The sequence below is a fragment of the Camelina sativa genome, chromosome 14 (assembly GCF_030686135.1).
Source record: "Camelina sativa cultivar CO46 ecotype springtype chromosome 14, ASM3068613v1".
Lineage (NCBI taxonomy): Eukaryota > Viridiplantae > Streptophyta > Magnoliopsida > Brassicales > Brassicaceae > Camelina > Camelina sativa.
Window position 1 is genome coordinate 32,806,728 of NC_141893.1, and position 21,434 is coordinate 32,828,161.

At 38.5% G+C, this 21,434-nt stretch overlaps 7 protein-coding genes across 8 annotated transcripts; 5 read left to right on the top strand and 2 right to left on the bottom strand.

The window, feature by feature from the left end:
• On the top strand, window positions 1–3,671 carry LOC104742904 (pectinesterase 2). 2 transcript variants are annotated; one of them, XM_010463987.3, is made up of 3 exons: window positions 6–700; window positions 2,024–2,480; window positions 2,882–3,671. In XM_010463987.3, exons 2-3 carry the CDS (start codon window positions 2,390–2,392, stop codon window positions 3,571–3,573), a joined length of 783 nt encoding a protein of 260 aa, XP_010462289.2. In that variant the 5' UTR covers window positions 6–700; window positions 2,024–2,389; the 3' UTR covers window positions 3,574–3,671. The 2 variants fall into 2 exon arrangements, with proteins under 2 accessions (XP_087342748.1, XP_010462289.2); XM_087486622.1 differs by lacking the exon at window positions 2,882–3,671 and having other exon boundaries at window positions 1–700; window positions 2,024–2,373.
• A 459-nt stretch (window positions 3,672–4,130) lies between these two features.
• On the top strand, window positions 4,131–7,105 carry LOC104742905 (pectinesterase 1). The gene is made up of 2 exons (XM_010463988.3): window positions 4,131–5,544; window positions 6,266–7,105. The coding sequence occupies exons 1-2, from the start codon at window positions 4,458–4,460 to the stop codon at window positions 6,940–6,942; spliced, it is 1,764 nt and encodes a 587-aa protein (XP_010462290.1). The 5' UTR covers window positions 4,131–4,457; the 3' UTR covers window positions 6,943–7,105.
• Window positions 7,106–7,292: 187 nt separating this feature from the next.
• On the bottom strand, window positions 7,293–9,537 carry LOC104742907 (proteasome subunit alpha type-5-A). The gene is made up of 10 exons (XM_010463989.2): window positions 9,295–9,537; window positions 9,134–9,209; window positions 8,932–9,013; window positions 8,636–8,716; window positions 8,375–8,488; window positions 8,187–8,288; window positions 7,981–8,039; window positions 7,783–7,885; window positions 7,621–7,686; window positions 7,293–7,548 (listed from the first exon to the last, which is right to left on the bottom strand). The coding sequence occupies exons 2-10, from the start codon at window positions 9,145–9,147 to the stop codon at window positions 7,456–7,458; spliced, it is 714 nt and encodes a 237-aa protein (XP_010462291.1). The 5' UTR covers window positions 9,148–9,209; window positions 9,295–9,537; the 3' UTR covers window positions 7,293–7,455.
• Window positions 9,538–10,141: 604 nt separating this feature from the next.
• Window positions 10,142–12,786, bottom strand: LOC104742908 (uncharacterized). The gene is made up of 6 exons (XM_019236148.2): window positions 12,594–12,786; window positions 12,106–12,504; window positions 11,922–12,012; window positions 11,351–11,825; window positions 11,178–11,259; window positions 10,142–10,525 (listed from the first exon to the last, which is right to left on the bottom strand). Exons 1-6 carry the CDS (start codon window positions 12,660–12,662, stop codon window positions 10,301–10,303), a joined length of 1,341 nt encoding a protein of 446 aa, XP_019091693.2. The 5' UTR covers window positions 12,663–12,786; the 3' UTR covers window positions 10,142–10,300.
• A 1,198-nt stretch (window positions 12,787–13,984) lies between these two features.
• LOC147928939 (uncharacterized) lies at window positions 13,985–14,407 on the top strand. Its single transcript, XM_087486328.1, has one exon. The coding sequence runs from the start codon at window positions 13,985–13,987 to the stop codon at window positions 14,405–14,407; it is 423 nt and encodes a 140-aa protein (XP_087342454.1).
• A 6-nt stretch (window positions 14,408–14,413) lies between these two features.
• LOC147928940 (uncharacterized) lies at window positions 14,414–15,815 on the top strand. The gene is made up of 2 exons (XM_087486330.1): window positions 14,414–14,828; window positions 14,998–15,815. Exons 1-2 carry the CDS (start codon window positions 14,414–14,416, stop codon window positions 15,813–15,815), a joined length of 1,233 nt encoding a protein of 410 aa, XP_087342456.1.
• A 2,947-nt stretch (window positions 15,816–18,762) lies between these two features.
• On the top strand, window positions 18,763–19,445 carry LOC147928941 (uncharacterized). Its single transcript, XM_087486331.1, has 2 exons — window positions 18,763–19,038; window positions 19,290–19,445. The coding sequence occupies exons 1-2, from the start codon at window positions 18,763–18,765 to the stop codon at window positions 19,443–19,445; spliced, it is 432 nt and encodes a 143-aa protein (XP_087342457.1).
• The last annotated feature ends 1,989 nt before the right edge of the window (window positions 19,446–21,434 follow it).

The following is a 21,434-nucleotide window of genomic DNA, read 5'->3' on the forward strand; positions in this document are numbered from 1 at the left end:
AAAAATATAGTATAGTTTTTCATCTAAAAACTCAACAATATAAAACCTTACTATACCATCTTCTATTTCCTCACAAACAACATTGTTGAAAACAATGGCACCAATCAAAGATTTTATATCCAAATTCTCAGATTTTAAGAACAACAAGAAACTCATTCTCTCCTCCGCCGCAGTAGCCTTGTTCTTATTTGCCACCGTAGTCGGAGTCGCCGCCACAAAATCAAACCAAAACAAAATCCAAGAAATCACAACTCTATCTTCGACGTCACACGCCGTTCTAAAATCTGTTTGCAGCTCAACTCTTTACCCGGAGCTATGTTTCTCGGCCGTGGCAGCCACCGGAGGAAAAGAGCTGGCATCACAGAAAGACGTCATCGAAGCGTCGCTTAACCTAACAACCAAAGCCGTGAGACACAACTACTTCGCCGTCAAGAAGCTGATCACAAAGAGGAAAGGCTTGACGGCGCGTGAGGTAACGGCGCTTCATGATTGTTTGGAGACGATCGACGAGACGTTAGATGAGCTCCATGTGGCGGTGGAGGATCTTCATCAGTACCCTAAGCAAAAATCTCTGAGGAAACATGCAGATGATCTCAAAACACTAATCAGCTCAGCCATTACAAACCAAGGGACTTGCCTTGACGGTTTCTCTTACGACAACGCTGATAAGCAAGTTCGTAAGGCGTTACTGAAGGGTCAGGTACGTACATATTTAACTCTTTGAAAAGCTTTGATCAGATATTAAAAGGAAAAATTATAAACAAACTTTCAAATTCATGCTTGGAAAGTTTTGTTATCAACTTTATCACTATAGTCAAATTTAGTATCCGAGTAGAAAATTGTTCAGATCTGAAAAATCTTTGAAACATTTTAAAAAGAACTAGGTTTGATCCCATGGTACACCACGGGCAATTTTTTTTAAAAAGCTTTTGAATATATTATAAATAGATCAAGTTTCTTTGAGTTTTAATGTAAATGTACCACGGACAATTTTTTTAAAAAAGCTTTTGAATATATTATAAATAGATCAAGTTTCTTTGAGTTTTAATATAAATGTTACATTGTTATATATGTGTTCTCACAGTAATTAATAAAAGGTTAAGATAGATATTCATTATATATTAAAATAACTCAAATATGAAATAATCTATATCCGAATATACTTGTTTGGTTACAAAAGTTCTAAAACAATTTTTAAAATATATATCCATTTATAAAAATTCAAATCACACCATATACTAAAAAAATCTAAAATCTTATTAACTTAATGTATTAAATAGTAATTTAAATAATTAAATATAAGATTAAATAAAAGTGAAAGAAGAATTATATTTTAATCTAACATATTGCTTTAAATTAGGTAGATATATTTTAGGAAATTAATATTATCAAATAAAGAAATCATTGTGTTTGGTTGTAAGAATTGTAGAGAATTTAGTTGATACTTGTTTGGATACTGAGATAAGAAAGGATGACAGAAAAATGTATTAGAAAAATGCATTCCAAAAGTGTTAAGATTGATAATTATATCAATGTACGGTACCGTTTTATATTTCCAAATAAAAGCACATCACTTTCTTCTTCAACAACAAATTATTTGAGTACAAACTTTATGTCTTGTTCTTGTTTAATTTTATTTTGAGTTTTTGACGACTGAAAATAAAATGCATGGTTCAAAAATATACTATGCTTTGATTTACCACTATATATCAACATTTTAAATGACAAGAAAGCTCAATATTTCACAAATTTTGGTGTTGACTCGGTTTTCAACACATATGGTTTATCACATTATGCATACAAAACGCAAATGATTAGTAATCTTGTGTAACTTACTTAAGAGCTAAATTATCTTTGACATGCAATATTTACTCAGAAAAGAAATGTAGTGACTATAGTCGGTCAATATTTAAAACACTAGTTAACTCTTTATTTACATATATACCCAAGACATTTGTTTTGCTTGGAAAAAAAGTTAAAATATATTTAACACAGCTTGATCATTGAATGATAATCAAAACAGGTACACGTGGAACACATGTGTAGCAATGCATTAGCAATGATCAAGAACATGACAGACACAGACATAGCCAAGTTCGAGCTAATAGATAAGTCTTCCACCCCCACTAACCGCAAGCTCAAGGAGATCACCGGCGAATTAGACGGCGAAGGATGGCCACATTGGTTGTCCGTAGGAGACAGAAGGCTTCTTCAAGGGTCAACGGTCTAAGCAGACGCTACGGTGGCAGCTGATGGAAGCGGTGACTTTAGGACGATAGTGGCGGCCGTAACTGCGGCGCCGGAGAAGAGTAACAAGAGGTTTGTGATACATATAAAGGCAGGAGTCTATAGAGAGAATGTGGAAGTGACGAAGAAGAAGAAGAATATAATGTTTTTGGGAGATGGTCGAGGCAAAACTATTATCACCGCAAGTAGAAATGTCGTCGACGGAAGCACCACTTTCCACTCCGCTACGGTTGGTAAGTAAATACAATTCTTCTTCTGCATTTTTTTTTTTTTAATGAAAATGAACTTAAAAATTTATGGATATTTAGTGATTTGAAATTGCAAAAAAATTACATAAATAAAGCAAATGAATGTGAAGAAAAGAAGAAAAAAAAAACAAATGATTAAACAAGCTAGTGATTTTTTTATTAGTTTTTGGATGGACCATATTTTTCCATTATATGTTGTTACATACTGCGATAATAGTGCCATGACTTTTTGTAAACGTAGCACGTACACAAGAGACATTTGTTCGTATGGACAAAAAACATAATGATGTATGTGTAACGTCTCACTGGTAAAAGATGACGTAGTCAGCATTCTAACTAAATGAAATCCACGGTTAAATAATTTTGTTTTTTTTCATTAACTGTAGCTGCCGTCGGCGAGAGATTTCTAGCGCGTGACATCACATTCCAAAACACGGCGGGTCCGTCGAAGCATCAAGCGGTGGCACTCCGAGTCGGGTCGGATTTTTCCGCTTTCTACAATTGCGACATGTTAGCTTACCAAGACACACTCTACGTCCACTCGAACCGTCAGTTCTTTGTGAAATGTCACATTATCGGAACTGTAGATTTCATCTTCGGAAATGCAGCCGCTGTGTTACAAGACTGTGATATAAACGCACGCAGACCAAATCCCGGCCAGAAAAACATGGTCACGGCTCAAGGACGGTCCGATCCGAATCAAAACACGGGGATAGTGATCCAGAACTGTCGGATCGGTGGCACGCCGGATCTTTTGGCCGTAAAAGAAACGTTTCCGACGTACCTTGGTCGTCCTTGGAAAGAATATTCACGGACGGTGATAATGCAATCAGCTATATCCGACGTGATCCGACCGGCAGGTTGGCTTGAGTGGAGCGGGAGTTTTGCGTTGGACACTCTGACTTATAGAGAGTATTTGAATAGAGGAGCAGGGGCAGGAACTGCGAATAGAGTAACGTGGAAGGGCTTTAAAGTAATTACAAGTGTCACAGAAGCTCAGCAATATACAGCTGGTCAGTTCATTGGTGGTGGAGGATGGTTAGCGTCAACTGGTTTCCCTTTCTTGTTAAGTCTTTGAAATTAAATTTGAGTTATTATTAATTAAATAAAGATTGTGTTTGTCAAAACTTACATATTTGTTATCTACATATATCAATAAACCGAGATTCATAGTTATAACACCTGAATTGAAACTAAAGTCATTGCAAAATCAAGACTGGTATAGTTCTTGGTAAGCAATAAGCATGTTCATTTTATCTTGTGTTCGAAAAAATCAGATAAACCGGGAATCATGTGTTCAGAAGCCCAATGTTGGTGTTGTGTCCCTTGTCGGTTTTAACTTTTAAGGCCCCAAGAGATATAGATGGAGATGCCACTTGTTAGAAAGGCACATGGCTATTTTTAATGTTGTCAAGATAATGTTCTTTGTTTTCTTCAATTTGTATACTTGAAAAATATCCCAGTGATTCCATAAATTATGCAGAATGTTCGCTTTCTATGGTCCTACTACGAAGTTAATAGTGTTGATCTTGATTCTTGACATATACACAAAACTATATTTGTAGTTATAAAACCAAAAAGCATCTTGGATACTAACTTTACTTATGAATTGGTTACAAAACATGGTGTTGTTGCACTTGATTGGGAAGATAAAAAACAAAAAGTTACATAATGGAAACTATAATCAAAGGTTTTATTAAACAAATAATTACAACGTAATCATGAATCTTCACATGCAAATAGATCACATCACACACTCACACACCAAGGAAGTCACCATGGAACAAGTGCGTCACGTTCACAGATTCACATTCTGCGCTCCCACACTTATATAAAAACGACAACAACACATATACATGTGTATCTCTGACATCAAAGAACAGAACAGAACAAACCTCAAGAATCAGTAGTAAACAAAAAAAAAAAGGAGTTTGCTTTAAGCCTTTTTTTTTGGTAGTACTAATGGATTCTGTAAACTCTTTCAAAGGATATGGAAAAGTAGACGAAGCTCAAGATTCAGCATTGAAGAAAAAGACAAGAAAACGTATACTTTTACTATCAATATCCGTCGTGGTTCTCATCGCCGTGATAATCGCCGCCGTAGTCGCCACCGTCGTCCACAAAAAGGATAACGATTCAACACCGAGTTCACCTCACGGGTTAACACCATCCACTTCACTCAAAACCATCTGCAGCGTAACTCGTTTCCCTGAATCTTGCATTTCAAGTATCTCGAAGCTTCCATCTTCAAACACGACAGATCCAGAGACTCTGTTCAAGCTCTCTCTGAAAGTAATCATCGACGAGCTCGATTCGATTTCCGATTTACCGGAGAAGCTGTCAAAGGAGACAGAAGACGAAAGGATCAAATCTGCGTTAAGGGTTTGTGGAGATCTGATCGAAGATGCTTTGGATCGACTCAACGACACTGTCTCCGCCATTGATGACGAAGAGAAGAAGAAAACTCTGTCATCTTCCAAAATCGAAGATCTCAAGACTTGGCTTAGCGCGACGGTAACAGATCACGACACGTGTTTCGATTCGTTAGACGAGTTGAGACAGAACAAAACAGAGTACGCGAACTCGACGATCACACATAATCTGAAATCCGCAATGGCTAAATCGACAGAGTTCACAAGTAACAGTCTTGCGATAGTTTCCAAGATTCTTGCTGCGTTGAGCGATTTGGGGATCCCGATTCACAGGAGAAGGAGACTGATGAGTCATCATCATCAGAAGCAAAGTGTGGATTTTGAGGAGTGGGCGAGACGGAGGTTGTTACAGACGGAAGGTGTGAAGCCTGATGTGACGGTGGCGGGTGATGGAACAGGGGATGTGAAGACGGTGAATGAAGCGGTGTTGATGGTGCCCAAGAAGAGTTTGAAGATGTTTGTGATCTATGTGAAGAGTGGAACGTATATTGAGAATGTTGTGATGGATAAGAGCAAATGGAATGTTATGATTTACGGCGACGGCAAAGGGAAGACCATTATTTCCGGCAGTAAGAACTTTGTCGACGGGACTCCTACTTATGAAACGGCGACGTTTGGTATGTCTTCTTCTCTTCTCTTGCTGCTACTTTTTTAAGTTCTTGGAGAAATCATTCAAGCCAATTGAGAATTAGAAGAGAATTGAAAGTTTTTAGCCAATCGTTTATTAGGGTTTGATTAAGTTTCTAACATTGGTGAAGTTTAGAGGTCAAATTTGGCATTGACACTTGACATTGTTACATAATTTACTCATTTGGCTATGGTTTGTTACTTGTTGGTTGTTACTTAGTTTTAGTAGTACTAATTAGTATCATGGTCAAATATAGAAGAATTGAGACTTGACATTGATTGTTACATACCCATTTGGCTATCTATGGTCTGTTAGTCGTTAGTTGTTACTCCTTAATTATTATCAACTAATTCATGAAATGACCTAATATCAAAGTGATGATTCTTTGTGTGATTCCGGAAATTTCTTTTGCTAATCATATACTTATGTGAATTAAAAAAAATATATGGCGCACTATAGGATGAAATGGCATACAGCATGTTGATCAGAAAAATAAAAGTTTATTACCAAAGTGCGTGTTATATGTCACCTAATCCAACTGGTTGTGCTTTAAACGGCAACAAAATCATAGTTGTATGTCTAATTTAATAAAGTTGGTTTAAAATACACTCTGTTGCCTAAGTTGTTCATAGATAGTGGTTCATGTTAGGTATTTGAAATAAGCAACACAAAAGTTGCGCGCACGCTAAAACTTTTACTTTTTAACGCAGCTATACAAGGAAAAGGATTTGTGATGAAGGACATCGGAATCATAAACACCTCCGGAGCAACAAAACACCAAGCTGTGGCATTCCGATCAGGCTCCGATTTCTCAGTCTATTACCAATGCTCCTTCGATGGTTTTCAAGACACGCTTTACCCTCACTCCAACCGACAATTTTACCGTGACTGCGACGTCACTGGGACAATCGACTTCATATTCGGAAGTGCTGCGGTCGTTTTCCAAGGCTGCAAAATCATGCCTCGTCAGCCTCTTCCTAACCAGTTCAACACCATAACCGCTCAGGGTAAAAAAGATCCGAACCAAAACTCTGGGATGTCGATCCAGCGTTGCACTATCTCGGCAAACGGCAATGTGGTTGCTCCGACATATCTTGGCCGACCGTGGAAGGAGTTTTCCACGACCGTTATTATGGAGACGGAGATTGGACCGGTGGTTCGACCTGTCGGGTGGATGTCCTGGGTTTCTGGAGTTGATCCGCCTGCGAGTATTGTGTACGGAGAGTATAAGAATACAGGTCCTGGGTCAGATGTTTCCCAACGAGTCAAATGGGCTGGTTATAAATCGGTTATGTCGGAGGTGGATGCTGCAAAGTTTACTGTGGCTACGCTTTTACATGGCAGTGATTGGATACCGGCGACAGGAGTGACACACCAGCTATCTTAATTCAGTAGTGACATTATACTTTGCGTTTATAGGATTTTCTTTTGAAAAAAACATCCGAAACCTTTCTACTTTATAGTATTTATTTGACACTGCTGTGATCTGTATTTTACCCAACTTAGTTGTTTTTTGTGTATCCCTAATAAGATATCTTCCTCAGCTGAAATAATCCAAAGACTTAAAGGATTTTTTCATCACAACTCACAGGCTTGAACTCAAATTAAAGCTCACAACGATAATACTATCGCATACCACCAAGTCACCAACTTATCCCCGACTTTGACATGCAACTACCAAAAGGGTCAATTCAATACTTATCTAACGACACTAAACAAAGCCAGGAAATTCCTATAAGTCACAAATCCGAGAGATGTTATTGAATGACATGGGAGACAAAAGATTCTCTTACACAACAGACTAAACATCTGTCTGACATGAGTCATCAATCTAACAGACAAAAGTAACAAGTTTTGTGACACAAGCGGATTGGTAAACTACCCGAATCGAGTTATTTCATCATAGACGAGCGATGACTGCTTCGACTTCTTGTGGAGTGTAGAGATGATATGCTGGTGCTACCTTGGCAATATCCACGTTATTTGGAGTCACCTAACACCAACCAGAACAATTAGATTGATAAACTTCTGTGAATTGTAAAATTTTGGATTGAAAAGCTTGTACCTTTTCTTCCATAACTTGCTTGAGGATTGATACAGCGATCGTCTCAGCTTCTTGAAGAGACAAATCCTGAAATAAGTTAATGAAATTGAAGGTTTTAGTGGGAATGCTGGTGATGCAATCAAATGATTAATTGAAATATAATTGGAAAAAAGTTCAAGTTACTTTGTTGAACTGCTCTTGAAGAGAACTATCGGCTCCTTCCGAGCCTGAACCAATTGCCTTTGCATTGCACTGCCAGAATGTTCCAGACGGATCCGTGTAGTACCTGTAACGAGACAGAGTGACTTACTATAAGATCAACTAACTTTCTCACAAGACATAAGTGAATCATATCAGTAGAAGAGAGCTACAAGAACTTACAAGCTCGGCCCGTTTTCATCATGACCAGCAATGAGAAGCGATACTCCAAATGGCCGAGACTATAGTAACATTGATTGAAAGAAATAATCAGTAAGCATGTCCGAACTCCCAAATGACGTAATTAAGTTATGGTAATCAATTATTTTGTCCAATCATAAAGCTTAAGAGATGTGAAAGCAACTAAGGATACCAATTTTGATTATTACCATTGATTCTTCATCTCCTTCACCAAACCGTAAAGCCAGATCACACAATGCTTGTGTTGTAGATTCTACAGTCATTGGCTCACCATACGAGAATCTATGGTTCTGAACAACAGCAAAAGAGGCCGTCAATAACACATAAAAAGGTCTTTCAACGCTAAAAGAAAAGAACCTAGAAACAGAAACCTCACTTGAGTCTCAACTCTTGCATGCTCAACAAGTGTACGTGCATCAGCAATTAAACCGCTCATAGCACAACCAATATGGTCATCAATTTCCATAATCTTCTCCACACTGCTCGGCTCCTAGTAAAAGAAAAAAGCATTTAACAAAGACTGAGAAAGCTAATATCACCATAACTAACACACAACGCTAATACTTCACCACTTGTTCAAAAAAATTGTGAATCCAACAAATCGAAAAAACAGAGAATTCAATGTTAGAAACTAAACCAGCAATGTTGAAGTGATACGCTTCTCGACAGCAAGCACAACTCCTTCTTTAGTCTTTACTCCAATAGCAGTAGAACCAAGCTGCAACAAAACCCCACACACATAATCAGATCCTTAACATATAATCCAAACACATAGGATACCCAAACTACATCGATTAAACAAAGAAGAGTGAGCTAGATTTGTGCAAATAGGCTAAAACCAATCAAAGAAAACCCTAAATCAATCATAACCCTTTTCTTCAAATTTCTCGATTTACAAAGGAAACTAACAAAATGGAGGAATCGAGAAGTTACCTTGATAGCTTCAATGGCATATTCAACTTGGAATAGCCTTCCTTCAGGAGAGAAAGTGTTGACTCCTCTGTCATACTCGGTCCTTGGCACAACAAAAATCAGAAACCAGATATAAGGCAAAACCACGATTGAAGTAAAGGAAGAAAATTTCAGCGAACCCAGAAGCATAAGAAGGTAGATTTGGTTTTATACGGAGATATACCTAGTGAGAAACATCTTCGGCGATTTCGATCTGTATAAACCTCTTTAAGTCTCCTTCGCACAACGGAATCAAAACCCTAGAATAAGAATAACGGATCTAAGTAAATCAAGAAACTCAGAAACTTATCACAATTTGAACTTGATGAGAGTAGAGAATCAAACCAGCTGATATGATCTGCGAATCGAAGACGAAACAATTGCTTTTGCTCTTCTTTTGGCTTTTTGATTTTCACTTCTTGAAGAACAAGTTAGATTGATTCGGAACGCACCGTATTATAATGGGCTTTGATGGGCCTAATTATTTTATATCATGGCCATAATTAGGCCTTGACCAGCCCATTTGTACTGAAAATTATGACACAAACTATATAAGACTGGAATTTGAGAAGATGTCCAATTTATCTCAGTGTCAGAAGTTAAGTGTAACAAAAAAAGAAAAGGACAAAAGTTGACAGTCCAGGTTATTATTTTTTGCTGTACTCAAAATTTCAATGATTCTTTTATTTAAGTTTTTTTTTTTCCTTTTTCTTTAAGCGAATGAAACCAAACAGAAGAGAACAAAAGAAGTGAAAGAGTGTTGTCTCGTAAAGTATTGGGGAAGGATGAAAAGCTGTGACTTGTTGCGAGACTTCTACTCCTTCCAGACGCAAAAGTTTGTCTTTGGGTCAGGGTCTCTCTTATTTTCTCTCTATAATGAAACACTTTTGCATGACAACAACTATTCGAATTTAGTTACCAAAATAGACAACAAGAACCAAACTCCATAGTCCATATGTACAATATAGCCTTCTCTAGTGTTAGTGTTTTTTTTCTTGTACCAAATTTTACAACTCGACAAAAAAAAAAGTTCATAAATTTTTGTTGGACTTCTTATATTCTAGTGGTTTGTTTCTAGTTCAATTATGTTACCACTCCAATTCAAAACCACAACGACAAAGTTACAATTCCGTATTCAACTTTCTTTTTTTTCTTTTCATCTAATACTACAAATTAATTGACAATAATAAAATTTGCTCTACTTGAATTTTGCCATTCACTTCTTTTTTTTTCTTGCATAAACAATAAACGAACATACTTGTTGATAATTTAACACATAAACAGTGATTTTTTGTGTTTGTTTATGTGTATTTTTACTCTCTTTATTAGTTGTCTTTTTCTTGTAACTGAGTTAGCGGCAAGTATTGTTGCAAGGTAAATAACCACATGAGCTACGGCCAGTAACCAAGTAGCCACGGCGGTTAGTCAACTTCCTGGCTGTCTCGGCGGCTCTCTGCATCTGCTCAACATGTTGTTGCCTCGCCGTAGCTCTCCAATCCTCCGCTCTCCGGTGCACAACATCCATTCTCTTCATTAACTTCTCCTCTAAATTTGATCTCATCTTCTGTATTTTCACCTAAAAAAACAATAACATATCACCCCAAAAAAACCACACATTAATTATTGTAAAAATTATCACTCAACTGTATTATTTAGACTGATATGATTACATAGCTAGATTAATAATTAAATCTAAGTCTCCAACTTCCCAAGAGAGGAAAATTACTCTATGGAGTACTGTATTACTACTATATAATCTCTTTTCACATGGGACTTGCACAAATTACAAGTACGACTATAATGTAGCTACATACCCTCCCAAAAATCAGACATTAATTCTTGAAATATCATCATTTCGACTGGTATGATTATATTAGCTACATAACTAATGCAAAACATGTAGCTATGTAATAAAATACTAGATGATTAATTACTTTAATCTAATAAGTCTCCAATTTCCCAAGAGAGGACATTACTTTACAAAGAAGACTAATATCTTCACATGGGACATGCACAAACTACAAGTACAACTACAAAGATGTCATCCCAAATTTAAAATTCGAAACTCCAAGACTTTGCGTCCATAAAGAAACAAAGACTAGTCAATGAAGACATCATGCCATCCCATTTTATTTCTCTAATCTTGGCGCGTGGCTCAACAAATCCGTTACAAGCTAGAACATAACTCTAAGAAAGATAGGAAAATACATGTAACACATTACACATACCTCAAGTTTTCTGGATTGAGCTTCGGCTTTAGCGTTTTCGAGATTAACCCATGCCTGGATTTTGGCTTCTTCTCTTTGATACCTACCAAAAATATTCAATTTTTAAAAAAAAATTTACACAAAAACTCAATTCTTGATTTTTACATATTTTTATCAAGATTTTGGTTTCATACCTTTGACAAAACTTGATCTTGTCGTCTTCGTCATCCCACAAAACAGCTTTAGATTCAGAGACACTTCTCCGTAACTCACTCTCCATATCGAAATGTCTTAAACTCTTTGATATCTCTTCCTCTTCTTCTTCCCTCGAGTTCCAATGACTCGTCACCGAGTTACCATACTGACTCGCTGTTGACCCACTGAGTCGAAGCTTGTCTGCGAACTCTGAGATGTCTATAACGTTCTTGGTCTCCGTCAAAGGACTGGACAGTTGCGAAGGCGTGTTGTGTCTTGCCGGAGACGTGCTTTTGAACGGCGTGTGACATCTTGAAGTCGCTAAACTCCCGACTGGTGTCATCTCTGTTCCGATGTCTCTGTGTTGAGTTTGAGTTTGAGCTTCTTCCTCGTACCGGAGAAACTTGTCGGAATCTTTGAATATAAACCTTTCCGTTGATGGAAGAATCTGTTGCACTTCGTTTGCTAACTTATCTAAAAGAACACAAAATCCAAAACTTAACTTTCAACTCATCAAAAAGATCAAAACTTTTCAAGATTCTATTAGAAAAAGGTGTCTTCTTTATATACCTTTAAGGATAAGATCTTGTGGAGATAATGAGACAGATCCATTGAAACATTCTTCTGTAACTCTAGATTTCTCTGAGTATACAACTTCCACCTGCTCAAAAAAACCATTTCTTGATTTCAGTTTACTGATACATTCTCGTTTAAAGATTTGAACTTTTATCCAATATGTTATTGAGAGCAAAACCTGGTGTTTAAACCCATCAAATTGAGTGCTTTTAAGGGAATGTGCTGGAGAATCATGACCAGAGGTGGTGACCCATTTCTCAGCATCAATCCATTTAGAAGGGAAGTTTCTTCTTCTACCAGATACATTGCTACTGAAACTGAAGACTCCTCTACCTGGAGTACAAGGAGACTCCATTAACATCACTCTTCTATGTCCATTGCTTCTTCCTTCTCCAATGCTCTTTTGTGATGAGAAACTTGGTCTTCTTTCGTTTACCATCTCACCGCTGCTGCTACTGCTTTGGTTTGATGAAATTGGCACTGACTTGATGAAATCTGAAGTTTCCTTTAGATTGATTCTGCTTGTAATTAGTGAGTCTTCTGCAAATGGGTTTGTGCTAACATTTGAGTTTTTCTCCTGAAGAAAACAAAACAAACAAAGTTCAAGAACACGAGTAAAAGAGATGCTTTTGAGCAGTGCAATCAAAATACATTGCTTTGTTTTACCATATTATGAGGAAACAGAAGCTGAGTCTGGAGATGGATCTTATTGTTATTGTTTCTTGTGAAGTCCATGGAGTTCTTCTCTCTTTTGTTTTGTTTCTAGTACTACTTATTGTTGGTTTAATTTGGTTTAATTGTTGTGTGCATCTCATGGAGTTGTTATATTGTTTTTTGGAAGAGTGATGATGAAAGAGAAATTGTAGATGTCTATAGAAGGAAAAAGGCTTGACCAGTTTCTCATAGTAGACCATTTGTTTAAAGGGTACTAGTTTCATGTAATAGAGTACACATTTACCTAATAAAAATGACCTACAAACAATGTTTTGAAACCCGGACCGGATACTGAACCGGGAAGGCCATCGGGTCACCGGTTCACTGGGTCAACCCGGGTTGACCGCGGGTCAATAACATATATATATATATATATATATTATACAACTTATAAATATCAATTTATTTTAGTAATTTTAATATATGTAACAAATTTCAATTCCTAAATTTTAAAAAGTGTTTACTCGTTTAATTTAATACAGTAAAAACTAAATAAACATATTTAAAATTGTTGATTCTTGGTTTTTTTATATTTAACACCATATTATATATATATATATATATATCATAGGTGGATATGTATAGCACTTAGTTTTAGTAGGATCTAACCAAATAAAAAATAATATTATTATATAGTATATTGTAATATATAGTATTAAATTAAAAAATGGTTTTTTATCTCTCTTCTTAATTGTCTAAACTCGAACAACAAAAGAAAAAAAAATCAAACCCTCGTCTCTTCCCTTTCCTCTTCTTCCTCACTTCAACTGAAACCCAGAACATTGTTTTTTATCTTTTTTTTTGCAGAAAGACTAATAGATCTGTTCGAATTACATGTCAAAAGCATTTGATAAATGAATCTCAAAACCCGGCAGGTCGATTAATTAAGCCGGGTCGCCGGTTTTTACCGAGTTTATCCGGGTTTATCCGGTTTTTGTAACATCACGGTTTTAGAGCTAAACCCAGACCGGCATAATGAACGAGTCGCGGGTTAACCGGTTCGACCGGCCGGTCTGGTCAGGGTCTGAAAACACTGCCTAGAAATTTAAAATTTGAAAACTTTAGGAAGACTTTTGGCAACTTTTTAATAAAAAATTTCTCTCCCAGGCACCTTTCCCCATGAGAATAAAGAGGAATGTCGAACTCTTTTATCCGAATCTCACCTACTTTTTGACTACAAAAGAGGTAATATCCAGCGGATAAAAGTAGCATGCCTCCCTTCGGCGACGTGCCTTGAGCTCTTCCGGCAACTCTTTCCTCTTGAAACGACCTTCCCAACACTCTCTCTTGAGGATCCACCACTACTATTATCATATTTCCCTCTGTCTCAACGGCTTTGAAAAATGTCAACCCGAATCCTTTACCACCAAAAAGGTAAAGGTCTGGAAAATGGTTTCTCCCCTCCACCCTGTAAACACATCCGGGCTCCTGAACTGGACACTACGGAACTGGAAGAAGCAAACTCTCTAACCCTCATTGGCCTTCTAACGAACCCTGCAACACAACGTCTGTGGTCCCTTTTCCCTTTCCTGGCCAACAGATGGAACCTTAAAGGCAAAGCCATGGGAGCGGACCTGGGAAAAGGCGTTTTCCAGTTTACTTTTGATTTTGAGGAGGATCTACCGAAAGTTTTAGAGAATAGACCTTACCACTATGACCAATGGATGGTTATAATCCAGAGATGGGAACCAGTAATCTCAGAAGCTTTCCCTTCCATGATCCCCTTTTGGATTGACGTACAAGGGCTACCAAAACACTACTGGTAACCGGAGATGCTAAAAACTATTGCAGAGGAACTAGGCGAACTCCTAGATCTGGAACTGACAACCTCCACTACAAAGATTAAAGTTTTAATCAATGGCTTGCAACCTTTAACCAAGGAGACTGTGGTAGAATTCTCAGGAGGAGGAGAAGCCCTGATCCATCTGGAATACAAGGGACTCAAGAAGCATTGCACCTACTGTCTCCGACTTACTCATGAGGAAAAGGACTGTCCGGGTCTGAAGAGGGACTTACCTGGAAAAGAGCATCATTCGATCACCAAACCCTCCTCATCGATCCAGCCATCAAAAGCAAATTATTACCTACCAAAAGACAACTTTAGGGCTCCCACTCCTTCAAACTCCCATCATCACAGTGACTCCTCACGCCAACACCGTCATGCTCAGAGTAGATCATCTTTCCGAGGTTCCTCCAAAGAACGATACTCAAACCAACTGAACCACATAAGAGAGAGGACTAACCATCGTACCTATGAGGAAAGGATGGGGAACCAAAACCTCAGAGTCTCAGGATCTTTAAGGACCAACTCTTTTGGGTACCGTTCTTTTAACTCTCCAAGATCTCCCACACGCAGGCCCCTATACCGAAGTGAAAAAGTTCGTCACAACCATAATCAACACAGTAATTACCAGTGGTGAGAAAAAGGCTCAACGAACCCTTACTTGGGAGGAAATGTCTGAAACTTCTAGACCACGACGCCCACCACTTGAAAGGATATCACATCCTGAACAACCTTCCCTGGCCCCAGAGAGAACTAGAACACCTCCTACCACGGAGAACATTATGGGAGAACTCAGAGAAGTTACGGTCCAATATGTTACCTGTGCGGACCCCACTGAGAGCTTGGTGCGAAAACAAAGGGTGATTCAAGGGGAAAGCCGAGGGTTGATGGCAGACACCGCTGCAAAAATCTTAGCGTCACACAACCCTGGCAATCCGGTGCAACAAGATCCTACACCTCTGGAGCCAATGGAACCTGCACTTTCAAACATATTGCAAGAGCATGATGAGCATGTGTTGCCACAAGTTGAACCCATCAGAAACTCACCTACAAACAGGAAAAGAAGAGGCCGACCACCAGCTAATAAACCATCTGAAAAAACAACCAACAGAAGTCCCATGAGACTCATAGGAGCAAAGTCAAGCAAGAGAAATAAAGCAAATATTCAACTCTCACCAAAAGTAAGATCTTCGACTGGCAGATCCTCCCCTAAGGGGACAAATCCCACTAAACAAGCTGGAATAAAAAGAAATCACCCTACCACTGTCCAAAGGCCCCAGTTCGAGAAAGGGGAACCGTCTACGGTAGCCCAACCCCCTCCAGCCAAGATTATCCCTGCCATAGTGAAGAAGAAGGTGGATTTTCACAATCCACCTCCTCCTCTTCCTTAAAGATCACCAGCTGGAACTGTTGTGGTATTGGGAACTCCATGACAGTTCGGCGTCTAAAGGAGATCCACAAATCTGTGGATCCATCAATAATGTTCCTCATGGAAACCAAGAACTCTGATGAAGTGGTCAAACTAGCGATACAAGACCTTGGTTTCCATGGTTTGAAACTAATATCTCCACTATCCCCGGGAGGAGGAGGACTAGTGCTCCTCTGGAACTCTGACATTGATCTCCAGGTCATCTCTGACAGCCCAAACTTCATAGATACTTTAATAAAGGCGGAAGGACGCTCTTTCTTTGCCACTTTTGTTTACGGGGAACCTGATAAGACCAAGAGAAAGGCTGTGTGGGATCAAATATCGCTTCTTGGCCAAAACAGAAATGAACCTTCGTATCTAACCGGAGATTTTAATGAGATTATCGACTCATCTGAAAAAGTGGGTGGACCTCCTCGACCCGGAGGCTCTTTCATTGAACTCAGGACCTTTATGTTTGAGTGTGACCTTTATGACCTAAGCCACTCCGGAAATTTCCTGCAGACTAGATAGAGCCATGGCAAACACTGAATGGGCTCTATCTTACCCCTCGGGGAGAAGCGAATACCTACCCTTTGAAGCCTCGGACCATCGACCTCTGATCACGTATTTTGATTTGAAAAGGAAAAAGAGGAAAGGCATCTTCAGATACGACAGACGGCTCCGGAAAAACCCAGAGGTTACACAACTGGCCTTCATGAGTTGGAACCCTACAGTCTACGAAAAAGTTAAAACTAAGTTAGATAGATGTAGGGATGCTATTATCAAATGGAGCAGAGAAAAACACCTAAATAGCCAACTGAGGATTAATGATCTAAAAGGTAAACTGGACAAAGTTATGTCTTTACCAGATACTGAAGAAGAGGTAATAACCTCGATTTCTAAGGAGCTACAAAAATCGTACAAAGATGAGGAGGAATTCTGGAAGCAAAGGAGTCGTCAGCTTTGGCTCTCCCTAGGCGACCAAAACACCGGCTTCTTCCACGCAATCACTAAAGGTAGAACAACTGTTAACAAGTTTGCTGTTCTGGAGGATGATCAGGGAACTGCCTTCTATGAGGAAAAGGATATTCTTAAAGTGATCACTGAGTACTACCAGCAGCTATTCACTACAAAACCAGGAGAGATTGAGTCAACAATTGAGGAGGCTATAACCCCATACATTTCAGAGCAAATGAATACAAAGTTGATCGAACTACCCTCAAGCCTGGAAATTAAAAATGCGTGTTTCTCCATCCACCCGGACAAAGCACCAGGTCCGGATGGTTTCTCTGCTTGCTTCTTCCAATCAAACTGGAAAACAGTAGGTAAACAAATCACCTCTGAGATCCAAAACTTCTTCTCTTCAGGGAGACTGCCTACCAACATCAACACCACTCATGTTCGGCTCATCCCAAAGATCTCCAGCCCTACATCAATGAAGGATTATCGTCCCACTGCTCTCTTCTCTGTTTATTACAAAATAATATCGAAGATCCTTACCAATAGGCTGAAACCTGTCTTTCCATACCTTATATCAGAAAACCAATCTGCATTGGTGCCTCATCGAGCTATAGCAGACAACGTTCTTATCACTCATGAAGCCCTCCATTACATGCACACCTCAAAGGCAAAAAAGAATTGTTATATGGCGATAAAAATTGATATGAGTAAAGCATATGATAGAGTCGAGTGGGATTTCATCGAAGTAGTAATGAGGAAAATGGGATTTCACCAAACCTGGATACAGTGGATAATGCAGTGCATTACTTCGGTGTCTTATGCCTATCTCTTGAATGGCACAGTCAAGGCGACCCACTCTCCCCTTTCATCTTCATCCTTTGCAGTGAAGTACTGTCTGGAATCTGTAAGAAAGCAATGACAGATGAGGATATCATAGGCATAAAGCTTGGTAAAAAGAGCCCGCGGCTAAATCACTTACTCTTTGTCGATGATACCATGTTCTTCTGCAAGGCAAACCAAAAAGAATGCACAGGACTATTAAAGGTACTCCAAAAGTACGAGCAAGCTTCAGGCCAAATGATAAACCCCCAGAATTCTACCATTACTTTCTCTGCAAAAACACCACAAACGCTCAAAACACAAGCACAAATCCTTCTGGGAATAACAAAAGAAGGAGGTTTAGGGAAGTATCTGGGACTACCAGAACTCTTTGGGCGTAAAACCTATTCACGATCATCGTAGACAAGATCCGAGAAAAAGCTAAGAGTTGGTCGTCAAGATTCCTATCCATTGCGGGAAAGATGATCCTACTGAAGTCTGTCTTAGCTGCGATCCCCACCTACACGATGTCATGCTTTAAGCTCCCTGGATCACTCTGCAAATGAATATAGTCAGTCTTGACAAGATTTTGGTGGGATTCTTCCCCAGAGAAGAAAAAGATGTGTTGGATTTCTTGGAGGGAACTTACAAAAGCAAAAGGGGTAGGTGGTCTCGGCTTTCGTGACATACAAAGCTTCAACGATGCTCTCCTAGCAAAACTAAGTTGGAGAATCCTTACTTCACCAACCTGTCTTCTAGCAAAGATCCTCCTAGGGAGATATTGTCACTCTACACCTTTCCTCGACAGTGAACCACCTACAAATACATCTCATGGTTGGCGTGGAATTTGTATCGGAAGAGATTTACTAAAAAAACGCCTTGGGAAAGTCATTGGAAATGGACAAGATACTTCTTTATGGAGAGACCCATGGCTCTCACTCGATTCTCCTCAAATCCCTGTCGGTCCTCCAACGGAAGAGACCCATAATCTCCAAGTGTCACATCTCATATCCCCGGACCTTGCTGAGTGGGATAAAGAAAAGATTAGACTCCTATTACCAGAACTGGAAAACGAGATCCTCGATATCAAATTAAGTAAATAAGGAGCAAAGGATGCTTACGTATGGCTCGCCACAAAAAATGGGACCTATATGGCCAAATCAGGCTATTATGAAAGCATCAACAAGCCTGACCCGATCACTACTTCACCACTTCCTGCACCTAAGGAATTTGATTGGTCAAAGAACATATGGCACCTGAAAACCTTACCAAAGAACAAAATCCTACTCTGGAAAGCGATGAAGGGCGCCCTACCTACAGGGGAAAACCTACAGGCCATGTCAATCAACTCTGAAGCAAAATGCCCATTCTGTGGACAGGATGAGTCTACTACCCACCTCTTCGTTAAATGTATTTTTGCTTCCGAGGTTTGGAGATGGCTCCCTTCAAAACCCCATTGGATCTGACTTCTCTCCAGTCGATTGGAGATCTGATTGAAAAATCGAAGGAGCTAATCTGTTTACCCCCGTGTGGAGTAGGAATTGGCCCGCTAACTCCCTGGATTATGTGGGCGATCTGGATCTCTCGGAACCATCTGATCTTTAATGAAAAGAGAACATCCCCACTCCAAACTTTAACTTTCGCTATTAAGTTGGGGCGTGAATGGTGTGATGCCCAGGAAACACCTCCACCATCCCTTCCGCCATCAATACCAAGACGATATCGTATCCTCCCTTCGGAATCTGACACGGTTAGTTGTCAGGTAGATGCAGCCTGGCACAAGGAATCCAAATCTGCAGGTTGTGGCTGGATCTTCAGCAATGACTCCATTTGACAACACTGCAAACGGTCGATAGCCATTTCCCACACTCGATCCCCACTTCTCGCAGAGGCATCTGCCTTGCTCCATGCCCTTCAAGATGCCCACACCCTGGGTCTCCCTAACCTCTCAGTCGCTTCCGATTGCAAACAATTGGTAAAAGCCATCAAATCGGAGACTCCACCTTTGGAACTCCACAGGATAATCTTTGATACCCTATCTCTATATTCTTATTTCAATCGCATAAACTTTTCTTATGTCTCTCGAGGATGTAATCGGACAGCTGATGGGTTAGCTAAGCATACCCTCAAAACTCTTGTACCGATATCGAGTTAACTGGGTTTTATTCTCAATCAACGGTTTGCACAAAAAAAAAAAAGAGTACAGATTTACATTTTTTATTATTTCTTTATTTTTTTGTTCTTTCATTTTCAAGTTGTTGTTTTATACTACTCTTTGGATTCTGTTCTGAATCACTATAAAATGACAAAATTTGTGTACAAAAATAAAATAAATATATAATAGAACGGCTAAACAAACAAACAAACAAACCAGAAGAACTAATTGTAAAAACAACATAAGTTTTTCTGATTGTTTAAATTATGGATTAAATTAATTAAACTGATATAAACTCATGTTTGGCTCTAAGAAAAATGAATGTAAATTATTATCACTTTAATCGTTTTATCATCTTATATACACAGAAATACAGAATCATGGGCTTAAGTTTTTTTTTTTTTTTTTGCTAATAATGTTAATATCATTAAAATGATTATACTAATAGCGGTTCCGCTATTTTCTTTTTAAATTATTGTTGTGTTTATAAAAACAAGAACTTTAACAAGTTGAGTTATCCATGCTTGGCTTATTATAGGATACATCAAAGTGCACTACATAGATTTGGATGGTAATCTAGAAAGAAGAAAGAACTGGAGGAATAGGTGAAGAAGATAATAGTAGACGTAGAGTATAGAATTAGAGTAGTACATAGAGTGGTCATGGTTCATGGACTCTTTCACTCTTGGGAGAAGTACGAATGCATCAAAAGATGTGGCTCCTCTGTCTCCTATAATTTGGTGAAGTCTCTAATCTCTATTATTCGTATAATATAAAATCATAACTACTATTATACTAAGGCCCATGAACTATATTAAAGAGTGTAAAGGCCCACAGAGTGGATCTCACATGTTTCAAACATTTTTGTTTTCACATTTATTTTCACATGTTTCAAACAAATTTACAGTGAGTGACAATTGTTTTTTTAATTGAAATTTTATATGTGAACAAATAAATATTTATTGCTAACTCCTTATGATATCTAAATTTTATATCAAAAGCTTATATTAGAAGAAAAAAAACACCAAAACCACAATTTCGAAATAGTAATAAACAACAAATTTTAAGAACTAATGTGCTAATCCATTGTTTCATTACAATATTTATCAACATATACCATATTGGACGTCGTCCTGAAAGAGTAATTGATGAATAAAACATTGGGGGGGAGTTATAAATAGCATATGGATCGAGTAACTTGAATCAAATGAAATTTCATTTCATATATAAGTCAAATGATTAGCTGCAAAAAGAGATGATCCAGTTTGATGCATCTCCCCCATCCCAATTCAAGTTTGACATGTATATGTGTCTTTTCGTCAAACTCTTGAGTAAATTCAACAAGTTGTTGGGAGCCACCTTCCATGACGATCCAAAGGATTCCACTTCCACTACAGTACCAAAGGCTTTATAATGCGTGAAGAATAATAAAAACTTCACCATCAAGAGCATTCACGCTCTTTCCAATAGATGTATTTCTTGTGAACATGAAGACAGCCGACTCGTCTCAAGCTATATCTAACATGCATGAACATCGAAGCATTTGCTCCTTTGAAATTGCCTTCCATTAGAAGGGTGGTGCCAAGTTGTATAATTGCTCGATTCGTTAATGTTGTAGATCACCTCGAGTCTAATCTCCTCGAATATTCATCTTTGTCAACTCTTTTG

Coding starts and splice junctions, on each gene's coding strand:
- LOC147928939 (XM_087486328.1), top strand. CDS start 13,985: ATGTCAACCCGAATCCTTTACCACCAAAAAGGTAAAGGTCTGGAAAAT.
- LOC104742905 (XM_010463988.3), top strand. CDS start 4,458: ATGGATTCTGTAAACTCTTTCAAAGGATATGGAAAAGTAGACGAAGCT. Junction 5,545..6,265: donor TTATGAAACGGCGACGTTTG/GTATGTCTTCTT, acceptor TTTTTAACGCAG/CTATACAAGGAAAAGGATTT.
- LOC104742908 (XM_019236148.2), bottom strand. CDS start 12,662: ATGGACTTCACAAGAAACAATAACAATAAGATCCATCTCCAGACTCAG. Junction 11,826..11,921: donor ACAAGATCTTATCCTTAAAG/GTATATAAAGAA, acceptor GTGTTCTTTTAG/ATAAGTTAGCAAACGAAGTG. Junction 10,526..11,177: donor CTCAATCCAGAAAACTTGAG/GTATGTGTAATG, acceptor TTGTTTTTTTAG/GTGAAAATACAGAAGATGAG.
- LOC147928940 (XM_087486330.1), top strand. CDS start 14,414: ATGCTAAAAACTATTGCAGAGGAACTAGGCGAACTCCTAGATCTGGAA. Junction 14,829..14,997: donor GAGTAGATCATCTTTCCGAG/GTTCCTCCAAAG, acceptor TCCCACACGCAG/GCCCCTATACCGAAGTGAAA.
- LOC147928941 (XM_087486331.1), top strand. CDS start 18,763: ATGGCCAAATCAGGCTATTATGAAAGCATCAACAAGCCTGACCCGATC. Junction 19,039..19,289: donor AATGTATTTTTGCTTCCGAG/GTTTGGAGATGG, acceptor TGTGATGCCCAG/GAAACACCTCCACCATCCCT.
- LOC104742904 (XM_087486622.1), top strand. CDS start 95: ATGGCACCAATCAAAGATTTTATATCCAAATTCTCAGATTTTAAGAAC. Junction 701..2,023: donor AGGCGTTACTGAAGGGTCAG/GTACGTACATAT, acceptor TAATCAAAACAG/GTACACGTGGAACACATGTG.
- LOC104742907 (XM_010463989.2), bottom strand. Junction 8,289..8,374: donor ATGCAAGAGTTGAGACTCAA/GTGAGGTTTCTG, acceptor GCTGTTGTTCAG/AACCATAGATTCTCGTATGG. Junction 8,040..8,186: donor AAGGAGATGAAGAATCAATG/GTAATAATCAAA, acceptor ATGTTACTATAG/TCTCGGCCATTTGGAGTATC.